Consider the following 11,012-nt stretch of genomic DNA (forward strand, 5'->3'; position numbering starts at 1 on the left):
CAAGATATTTCAAAAGATTTTGATAGGAAGACCAAAGCATTCATGATAGCCTAAACAATACAAAGTATATTTATATATTATATAAATAAATATATTTAGTAATATATATCTATATCTCCCTACATAACTGGGTAAAATGGTGCATTTATATATGTAGCCTTCCCTACTGCTGGTCTAGGTGCCAGATTTCTTACAGTTACCCTTTAGCTTACAACTTTGATTTCTGATAAAATGTAAGCACCCTTGGGAGCAGCTTTTCAATGATTTTAAGCTCCTTTTACCCATTTATACCTGTGTGGCTGGGTTGGAGGTGGAAGAGCTTAGTCTTCCTGCTGGTTGCTTCCCACCATCAGGCCTTTCTTGGTCAGGATCAGTTTCTTCCCTCTTCCTGCAGAGGCTACACTGTCCCTCTTCGTCATTGCTAATTGTTCTTTTTCTTGTGTTCCTCTTGCTCCATCCACCATCAGGCAAAATGCCACTGCCTCCTGAGGCTGGCCATTTTTTCCTGACCCTCCTATATTTGTGATAAATGTACATATTTACTATAGTGAGTTACTATAGGAGGATACACAGGGGCCAGAAAAATAAGAGCAGGACAGTTATGAATTCATTAGAAACCCTTGCAGTATTTCTTCTAGTGGTCCTGCCTTGGGTCAGATGACACATGGACTGGACCAGCTCTTCCAGTCTTCCCAGTGGCCATCCATGGGTGACCCCTAGGAGCAAGCATGGTATTCTATTAATAGCAAGTAGTGCACTGAGGGCTTGTGTCATTTGGGTTTGGGTATAATAAAAAGAGGAGTGCCATAAAAAGAAGAACTTACCAGAAATGGATCTGTGTTGGGGCAGTGGCTCTATGTTGCTCCAGGGAGGGCCTTTGTATCAACTGCCTGTGAGAGGCAGTGTCCAGGCAGAAGTCAGCTGCCATAGAAGCAGGAGTGGTGTTTTCCTCCTCTAACTCAGGGCTGTGTCTCTGCTCCCTCTTCAGCTGGTGCTGCCAGAATACTCCATCCATAGCCTCTTCTGCATCATGTTCCTATGTGCGCAAGAGTGGCTCACGCTGGGGCTGAATGTCCCTCTACTCTTCTATCACTTCTGGAGGTAAGTCGGACTGGGACTCGTCTATCCTTTGTCTTTTCTGCCAGGGCAGCCTGCTCTCCAGTGATGATGTCCCCCAAATAGACAGCTTCTAGTGCCTTCCAATCATCCCTTCGTTTCTGGGTCTCTGTCTTTAAAGCCCGTTCCCAAAGTGCTCTCAGGCAGCAGGTCCAATAAGAGAAGGCCCTTTTTGTTGGTTTCATTAACCACAACCCCATCCCTTGCAGGTCAGTGTTAAAAGCATCTATAGTAGCATTCACAACAGCCAAAGAGTGGAACCAACCCGAATGCCCATCAACTGATAAATGGAGAAACAAAATATGGTATATCCATACAATGGAATATTATTTGCCAATAAAAAGAAATGAAGTACTGATATATGCTACAACATGGAGCCCTAAAGAAAGGATCAATGAAAAAAGCCAGACACAAAAGGCCACATATTTCATGATTCTATTTATATGAAATGTCCAGGATAGGCAAATCTATAGAGACAGAAAGTAAATTCATGGCTGCCAGGGACTGGGAGGGAATGAGATAGGGAATGACTGCTAGTGGGTCAAAGGTTTTCTTTTTAGGGTGATGAAAATGTTCTGAAATTAAATAGTCATGATGGTTGCACAACTCTATGAATATACTAAAAACCACTGAATTGTACAATTGTACACTTTAAAAGGGTGACTTTTATGGTATGTAAATTATATCTTAATAAAAAAAAAAAAAGCACCTACCAGATGGGCTGGATTTTCTGGGACAGTTATAATTTCATATATTCTATTCCCTTCTAAGACCATGCGTCAGATCATGTGATTTTTGGCTTTTTGTAAAATAGAGTCACCATATGGACATAGGAGGCAGAGGTGGAGGAATATCAAAATAGTAGAGAAGGTATTTGTGCAGATAAGTTGCCTGCCCTTGACCCTTTGCTGCCAGAGCATTGGACCCCAAATTGTTTTATCATTGTTATTCTACCATAAAATCTGGCTTGAATTTAGCCACACCTAAGACATGCACTCCTTCATTTAGAAGACATACAGAATACATTCTACACGCCAGGCATTGTGAGGGATTTCACGTTAAGTGTAAAGCAAAACCTTTACCCTTAAGGAACGTACATCCTAGTGGTAGAGGGGAGTATGTTCTTAACAGACGTATGAGGAATACAGGTAGGAGCATAGAGAAAGAAGCACTTAAATAGACTCAAGAGTGACTTTGGAAAAGCACATTCCATAGAGAGGGACCAGCATGTATAAAGGCCCAGAGTTAAGAGAGCACTTGGTGTGTTTGGGAAATAGTAGTTGTTCAGTGAGGTTGGATGTAGGGTTCTTCAAGGGAAATAAGAAGAGACAGGTTACCTGGCAGACAGCTGAGAGTATGATATGGAGGGCCTGAAATGATTTTATGGGGAAGGTGCAATTGATTTATTCTGTAGGTAATGGAAAATGATCAGAAACTTTAGAAGAAGACAATGGCATTACCTGATCTGATTTTTAGGAAGGTGGCCTGGGAAGTAGTGTAAAAGATGGGTTAGAGGGTGAAATATTAAGATTGAAATCCAACTGGGGGGTTATGGTGGGAACTCCAGGTGGAGAGATGAGAGAGCCTTGACCCAGGTAGTGGGAGTCAGAATGGTGAGAGAACAGAAGAACCTGTGGAAGTGAACTGGACAGGCCTTGGCCCATAATTGGGTGCAGATGAGGGAGAGGACGCCTCTAGGCTGGGTGGCCGGGAGGTTGATGGTGCCATTGCAGGGCCAGTAGGGTAGAAGAAATCTCAGGTTTAGGGAGAAGGAAAAAGATTCAGTTACATTGAGAAGCCTCACTTTAAGTAAAGGCAATCTGCTATCATCTGAATTAGAGAGAAGTCAAATAGAAGATCCAGGATTCACAACAACCAAGTGAGCTGGGTTTCATTTTCTGTGTTTGACACATGGGGACACAGAGACTCACAAAGGTTAAGTCAGCTGTCCAGCGTTGCTCAGCTTGGATGTGGCAGGGCTGAGGTTATGCCCCACCTCTGTACGAATCCCAGTCCGAGTCCCTGCTGCCTGACACACTGCCCCAGGGGCTGGCTCTTCTCCCCAGGAAAGGAGTTTGTCCCAAGGTCCTTCAAGTAGGGGGCTGTCAAGCCAGGGTATCAGAAATGTGATTGACAAAACATCGATCAGGGCACTGCTTGTGGGGCTAGCACTTGTCCAAAAGGGAGGAAAAGGAGAGGCAGCCAGTGTCCATAGACTTGGAAAGTTCATCTCTATGGAGGAAGGGAGGGGCTCTAATCTCCTTGCCAGTAGGCACTTTGTCTTACCTTTTTTTTGAATCCCTGACAGGATCTAGTCTAGTTCCTAGCAATTAGTAACTTCTCAGAACATGGAAGAAAAAAAGAATGAGGAGGAGAGGAGTCCTTTAAAATCAAAGGCCTTGTACACCCTTTATCCCCCTTTCCATTCCCCCTCCTTTCCAAAAGGTCCAGATCAGTGACATTTCTCATACAGAGAAAGTCCCCTCCTGCTCTGGCTCTTAGTTTGCGTAAAGGAAATAGGACTGTCTGCTGTTGACTCAGTACCTGTTCTTCCCAGGTTATTTGCATACATCGCCTCACATAATAGTCCACAACAGCCCTGTGCGGAGGGCAATTCCGTCCCCATTTCACAGATGAGAAAGTTGAGGCTCAGCTGGATTAATGAGTGACCCAAGGAAAGTCAGTGTGGTGACAAGTGACTGGCAGGGCCTTTGCTCTTTCCACGGAGCCATATGGCCACCCTGCCCTTCTGCCTCCACTTAATGAGGTCACCTGGGAATAAAACTACAGTGACAGCAAATAGCTTTTGAGATCGCTCCCAGGAAGAGGAGAGGTGAGTGGCCTGGAGGGCTGTGAGCTGGCAGTTGTCATCGAATCTGGCTTGTGATTTCTTTTCAGCACAGTGTCAGTGACAGATAACGTCAGTGCAATTCTTTGAAGGGGAAGGAGGAGGGAGCAGAGATGCTGGATCTGTGAGTTGCTACATTGCAGGATGTTCTTCAAAGCCAGTGTGATTAATCTCCCGGTTGGAGCCCTCTCCCTACTTGGAGCCCTCTCCCCAGGCCCATGCTCACCATTGAGGACCACTGTCTGTCCCAGAGCCCAGGGAAGCCATTTATTTGCACTCCTGGTCTCTGAGTGGCTTTACCAGAATGACTGAAAAGGAACTCGCTGAGAGATTCCAGCTGCACTTTGTTCTTGGGCTGGGCAGGAGGCTGTGGCCAGGTCCCTGGGGCAGTGTCCTGGGGCAGTGACCACTTCCCAAGGGACTCAGGAGGCTCAGACTCCTGCCCCAGGTCTCACCAAGCCTGATGGCTTCCCTCCTCAGGGGCTGTGGCCAGGTGAGCCTTGGGAATGTAGTATTTTGGGCTCCCCTCCTCAGGGCCTGTGGCCAGGTGAGCCTGGGGAATGTAGTATTTTGGGCTCCCCTCCTCAGGGGCTGTGGCCAGGTGAGCCTTGGGACTGTAGTATTTTGAAGTAGACACAGTTCATGTTAGCTGCTCCCCCTCCTCCTCTTTCCCACCCACGTTCTTTCGCTTACCCAGCTGCCGTCCGGGGTCCGCTCTCTCCCAACAGATGGCTGATGTTCTTTTTTAGTTCTAGGTCCCACTATCAAGAAGGAAAGCACCTGTAAACTGCTCTACACTCAAGTGGGAATAGGATGTCCTGAAGTACTCAGGATTTTCAATAAGGGTCTGTGTAAAGTAGTTTTTAGGGTAGAATGGAGGTACGGTGGCGCCCCAGCAGTGGCAGTAGAGCCCCGTACCTCTGCCTACACCTGTCCTGAGAGGCGGCTCTTCCTCAGACTCCCAGGCAATGCCAGGTGACACATTTCCCCTTCTGTTTGAGCAGCTTTGTGTATGGGTGAAATTGCCATGATGCCAGTGGGTCGGAGTATTTGGGGATTTACTACCTACTGGAAGATAGTGGCTGAGCCACTCTTCAGCGGTGCTTGAGCTGTGATTTGGGCAGAAGGCAGGCAATTGCTTGGCAGGGATTGCTCGACAGAAGCCCTGCATCAGAAGGGCTTGCCCAGGTGACACCAGAAGTACCAGGACCTCAGAGACAATGATGTCCTCTCTCCCTGCAGGTATTTCCACTGTCCGGCAGATAGCTCAGAACTAGCCTATGACCCACCAGTGGTCATGAATGCCGACACTTTGAGTTACTGTCAGAAGGAGGCCTGGTGTAAGCTGGCCTTCTATCTCCTCTCCTTCTTCTACTACCTTTACTGGTGAGTATCTGCCCCTCCTGGTGGTTTTGACTCCTGCAGCAAAAGGAAGAGAATTTCAGGCTGGCCTCTGGGAGGCAGGCTTTGGGAGATGGCCTTCAAGGGTGGGAGTCAAGGCCAGTCAGGTGTGGCCCTAGCTGTCTAACTCTGGCTCAGGAGCAAGGGCTTCTGTGTAGACAAGGAAAGGGGCAGGAGATCCTGCAGGAGGCCTTGCCTGCTGATGGGCACATCCTTAGGGCCATGCAGTGAAAACACCCTCTCAACATCCCTTTGGAGGTAACTGGTGAAGTGCAGTTGGCTACTCCTTCTTCCCTATAGGGCTTCCTGCCTCTCACAACTCTGCAGCTCAGCCCACCAGGTTGCCTGTGGCCCCGGGGCTCAAGCTCATCCTCACTGTCCCTTGCCCCATGGCCTGTTTGCAAGGATTCTTGGGAACCATAACAGAGGCTCCAAACTCCCTGCCCCAGTCCCACAGTGGCTGTCATGGTTCATAAAGTGGCATTTTGGGTCACTAAATGCTTCATTTACCGTTTTCCCAATATTACATAACACCATTCCAATTAAGAAAAACCTGCTGACTTTGCAATCCTGTTTCAGGAATCTCCCCTCTTTGCACCTCTCCGCTGAGAACATCCTAACTAAGCAGATAGTTATAAACAGACTATCTTGTGATTTGACACCCCAGAGTGCCTTTTCTGCGAATGTCTCCTCCTCCTTCCTACTCCTCTTTGGCTCATCTCTGGGGACTCTCACCTGCCACTTGTGATTCCATTGTTACCTGTGGCAGGGCCATGGTGATCTCCAAACCTCCCAGTGATGTCTCCAAAAGGGCATGGTTGACAGCAGCCAGGTGAAGAGGAGAGGTTGGGATGTTAGACTCCACGCCACACCTAGGTTTGGATTGGGCTGTGGCAGGGCAGAATGTGGCTGCATTTGTCCAGCATTTTTAATTTATTTTTAAATTTTTATTTAAAGATGGGGTCTCACTGTTTTGCCCAGGCTGTAGTGCAGTGGTGCCATCACTGCTCACTGCAGCCTTGAACTCCTGGGCTCAAGCGATTCTCCCACCTTAACCTTCTGAGTAGCTGGGACTACAGGTGTGTCACCATGCCCAGCTAATTTTTTTTTAATTTTTTGTAGAGATGGGGTTTCACTGTGTTACCCAGGCAGGTCTTGAACTCTTCGGTCCAAGTGACCCTTCTGCCTCAGCCTCCCAAAGTTCTGACATTTAAAAATGAGCTTTGTACGTATTGCTCAACTTATGAGATAAATACTATCCTTACTCGCATATGAAAAATGAACTGAATCTGAGAAGTTAATGTTCCTGAATTCACAGCTAATAGTGTCACAGCTGTGAGTAGTATATCTTGAGTCCGATTTCAAAGACTGAACTCCTTTTTCCTTTTCCTTTTTTTTTTTTTGAGGGTGTCACTCTGTCTCTCAGGCTGGAATACAGTGGCAGGATCATAGCTTGCTGCAGCCTCAAACTCCAGGCTCAAGGGATCCTCTTGCCTTAGCCTCCTGAGTAGCTGGAATTATAGGCATGTACCACCATGCTCGGCTAATTTTTGTATTTTTCTGTAGAGACAGGGTTTTGCCATGTTGCCCAGGCTGGTCTTGAACTCCTGGGCTCATGTATTCCACCTGCCTCGGCCTCCCAAAGTGCTGGGATTACAGGCGTGAGCCACTATGCCCAGTAGCTCTTAACTGCTGGCTATCTTAGAAAACCTCTAGAAAAGTCTTTATCAAAGTGAGGGGTAAGGAAGGGAAGAAGGTGTGCTTTTTAAAAATACAGATTCCTGGGCTTATAGCTACCTATTCAGACTTTCCAGGGCTGGGCTCTGTATTTTAAACAAGCTCTCTGGACAATCCTGATGCACACCTTGGTGGCTCTGGAGCATTCTACTTGGTTCTGCCTTCCCTTTACATCCCCTGTGTCTGCAGACTCTGTGGGGGGCTCTGGAATGTTTACTACTCCAGCTTGCAGGGAGCCTGACAGTCTTTGAAGCCTCCGGAGATTTCCACGGTGCCCAGTGGGTTCACCTAAGTCTTTCTGACTCCAAGTCTGAACTATTTAACAACCAAAGGCTCGTCAGATGGGTTCCTGTCTTGGGAAACATACAGAGCGTGGACAAAGCCNTCGGCAGCTCCTCTCGGTTGGATGGGTGTGATCGTTCTGTAACTGAGTGTGTTCCAGACAGTCTGTTTGACTGTCCTCTAGTTCATTACTTCAATTTGGCCCTGCCTTCATGATACATGTGTTAATCACTTTGTTTCTAAAACAAAATTGGAAACAGTTCCTGCAGCCTCACTGGGACCCTGGGTGGCCCCCACGGTCTCCTGCATTCTTTGTTGAATCTGGCCCCTTCGTGCTCTTTGGGGCTCCTTAAAAGACTCTGTTTCTCCCATCTTAGGAGCTGCCGGCCCCTCAGATCCAGAGCTGGTGGAGAGCACAGGAGCGCCAGCACAGGCCACCGTGGGAGGGAGAGAAGGGAACCCATGTGTATGCAGAGCCATGTCTGAACTGAGCTCAGGGCTAGAGACCCACACAGCAGCGGGGAAGACGGGGTGGGTGGTTTATGGTTTTAGCTTCCTGAGGAGCTCCTGAGGGCCTTGGAGGGGTTAAGAAATGCGTCTCAGGTCCCCGCTAATAATTAGCGACATCTGGCTTCAGAGCCTGTGCTCTTTCTTCTATCCTGTTTGAATCACATGGCACCCATCACCCCACTTCACAGTTTGCCTTGTGGACCAGGTGATAATTTGAGGGTTGTGTTAGAAGGGGACTAGCTAACACAGATGCTAATACTAGCTGGTGAGCCCAGTATGAACAGTATCCTAAAGTATTGGGCAATACTTTAGGTCACCTGAAGTAGTAGGACCACCCTCCTGCACGGTTATTCTGGATCATGCCTGTCCCTCCCCAGGTTTATTTCTCTCCATCTATGTTATTTATGGTTTACTTGTTCCTTGACACCAGAGACCATGTTGGTTTTAAATGGAAGAATGAATGAAAGTGAGTAAATAAAGATATCCACCTGAGGCTTAGTACTGTCATGCAAAAAGCATTGGCTTTGGAGTTAGGATGTGGCTTCTCCCCCTGCTGTCACTCCTCATCTGGCCCTCAGCTTCCCCAGGTAGAGTAAGTCCCTCTTGCTCCAGATCTGACCAGTGGTTCTCTGTGCACATGAGATGTGTGAGGTTCCTGAAGATGGAACTTCAGCTACTCAGAAGAGCTCATTGGGCCTCCACAGCTGCATAGGGTTAGAAGTAAAACCTTTTCACTTCTTTTCATTTCTTTTACTTCTTAGATGAATCTTTCTTCTCACTATAATGTGAAAAGGTAGTTGGTTTATTTTTCTGCCAAATAAAGAGGTATATTTTGATGCAGACCATTCCTCAGCCTTGCAAACTTAACCTGAAGTCCTTACTAAGAGCACAGGGACACATGTCCCCTTCACCCCCACTCTTAGTAGTATTGGGGCAATACTTTAGGTCACACGCTTTTAATGCATGTTTAATTCCTGGAGTCCATTAAAAATAGGAGGGCCAGGGAGTTACCCAATCAAGAGTTGACTGAGTTCTGGTGCCCAGAGGGCTTATGTTCCCATGCAGGCCTTTGCAATAACGATGATGATCTTTTTCCCAACACTAGCGTATTATCCAGCATCATCTGGGAGCCCCTGGACACAGCCATCATGCAAGCACATGGCAGCTGCTGGCATAAAGAATCCACTGCACCCCCAGACCTGCCCTGCAATTGCACGAAAAGGAAAACAACCATAATAATCATCCTGATGAGAATAATAATAGGCACTTAGAGCAATCACATCTTTTATCCAAGGGATACAATATGCTCTCCCCAAAAATGTTTATTCCAGCATTGTGGGAAGTAGAAGGGGCACAGTAGTGGAGTCGGCGAGATGCTATAGTGACAGGAATGAGGGAGAAGCCAAGGAGTCTGGCCTCTGGAAGGTCCCTCTCCTGAGGGGCAGCCTGAGTCCTCTGTGGGCTTCCACTAATGCCTTCTTTTCCTTTTCTTTTTGCATTCAGCATGATCTACACTTTAGTGAGCTCTTAACGCAAAGACCATGCACGTCATCAGAGACTGAGATGGGAGAGACCTCAGATGGAGAGATGCATTTCTGCTGGTGACTGGAGGAGGGACCAGAATGGGGATATGTGAGAAATAGACCCGGCAGGCAGTCTGACTGAATGGGAGCTGGGATCACGCAGCCAGCCGGGAGCCAAGTTAACCCTGCGTGTCTGTTGTCGCCCTGTGTGTCAATCTTTGGCATTCGAATTCCACATACAGGGTCCTAGAGCCCTTCTGAGCATCAGTGGTGTGGGGGAGTAGGTGACAAAACACTAGACCTCTCCTGAATCCACTTCATTGAACAGCACCTTGCAAGTTCACACTGAGTTCCTGGGCCATGGGAGCGGAGGCTGGAAGGCTGCAAGGTGCTTGCTAAGGAACAGAATGACCCAGAGTCAAGGCCAAGTCTGCAGGGACCTGTTGAAAGCCTCGAGAATGCCTTGGCTGCCCAAGACTCTTGTTGCCTTTCTTCCAAGCCGTGGCCACACCCTTTTTCTCAAATGGGAGGGGCTGGAGGGTGTGTGGGATTTGCCTTCAGCTATAACCAGCCTTGAGCTGGCAGGGCTGTTTTCAGCTGAGGAGGGGTGAATATAGGAAAAATTGATTTTTGAAACGTTTGCAACATGTTCAAGGTGTTAGTTCTCCACCACACAAGTTGTATTCTTCTTTTGCCACCTCAAACCATCCGAGTCATTTAATGCAAATCAATTGGTCAATGCTAGTCAAAGCTATGTTCTTACAAAAACCCCAGACAGCTCAGAGCTCAGAAAATCCTGTGGAGTGGCTGCTCTGTACCATGGGCATCCGGCAGCCAGGAAGTGAGACAACATAATTATAACTTCATTTTATGATGCTGCATCATTTGTACTGTTTAGGTCGACATGAGGACATCCTCTTATTTAGAATTTTCCATTTGGCAATCTCTTTTGGGTGGGAGTTGTGCTGGGGGTTGTAAATAATGACAAGGCTGAGATTTTTATGATGTTTAAATTGGGCACAATGATTTTGACCTTATTCCCCAAACTTCTTTTCTACTGTTTAACATACACAGGCTATTTATACACATCCCCATCTCCCATCTGAAACCTGTGACTCAGGTTTATGAATGGTGTTTGTGTAGCAACACATTGTGTGCTATGTTTATTAAAATGCAGCGACAACTTGAGTGTCTCACTTAACTGGCTCTCTCATTTCAACCATTACAGGCTGGATTTGTCTACATATGGTTGGAAAACTGATAGGAGGAAAAGGCAAATTTTCAAAAAGGCATCGTGCTGCTAAAAATTCTATGGAAAAGAAAATGCAGACTTTTACTCCGAGGTTTATGGTGTAAAACTGGAGAATTTGAGGTAATGATTTTGGGAGAAGGCTTCCTCTTGGCCAATATCTGCAGATTACTGACCAGGTAACTGTTGTTAGGGATAGAGTTACCTTTGGGGCTGCTTGGGCCTGGCTTTGGCTTCATTCCTGAGACGACTAGTGACCCTCATCCAGAGAGGCAAGCATTGGATGGCAGACTGCAGACGCTAATCTAACCTCACAGCCGTCCTGCAAATGCAACCGGATGTGGAA

The 11,012-nt window shown here is 47.1% G+C and overlaps 1 protein-coding gene across 3 annotated transcripts in view; it reads left to right on the plus strand.

Annotated features, from left to right (window-relative positions):
- The window catches only part of LOC108521848 (protein cornichon homolog 3), a 141,598-nt gene extending 130,998 nt beyond the window's left edge, over positions 1-10,600 (plus strand). For all 3 annotated transcript variants that reach the window (XM_017861832.1, XM_017861833.1, XM_017861834.1), the window contains 3 exons: positions 989-1,101; positions 5,207-5,350; positions 9,398-10,600. In XM_017861832.1, the coding sequence (XP_017717321.1) occupies positions 989-1,101; positions 5,207-5,350; positions 9,398-9,425 (285 nt within the window). In that variant the 3' untranslated portion in view covers positions 9,426-10,600. The remainder of the gene's footprint in view (positions 1-988; positions 1,102-5,206; positions 5,351-9,397) is intronic.
- The last annotated feature ends 412 nt before the right edge of the window (positions 10,601-11,012 follow it).

This window comes from Rhinopithecus bieti, unplaced genomic scaffold (genome assembly GCF_001698545.2).
Source record: "Rhinopithecus bieti isolate Rb0 unplaced genomic scaffold, ASM169854v2 scaffold_61987, whole genome shotgun sequence".
In the NCBI taxonomy this organism is placed as follows: Eukaryota; Metazoa; Chordata; class Mammalia; order Primates; family Cercopithecidae; genus Rhinopithecus; species Rhinopithecus bieti.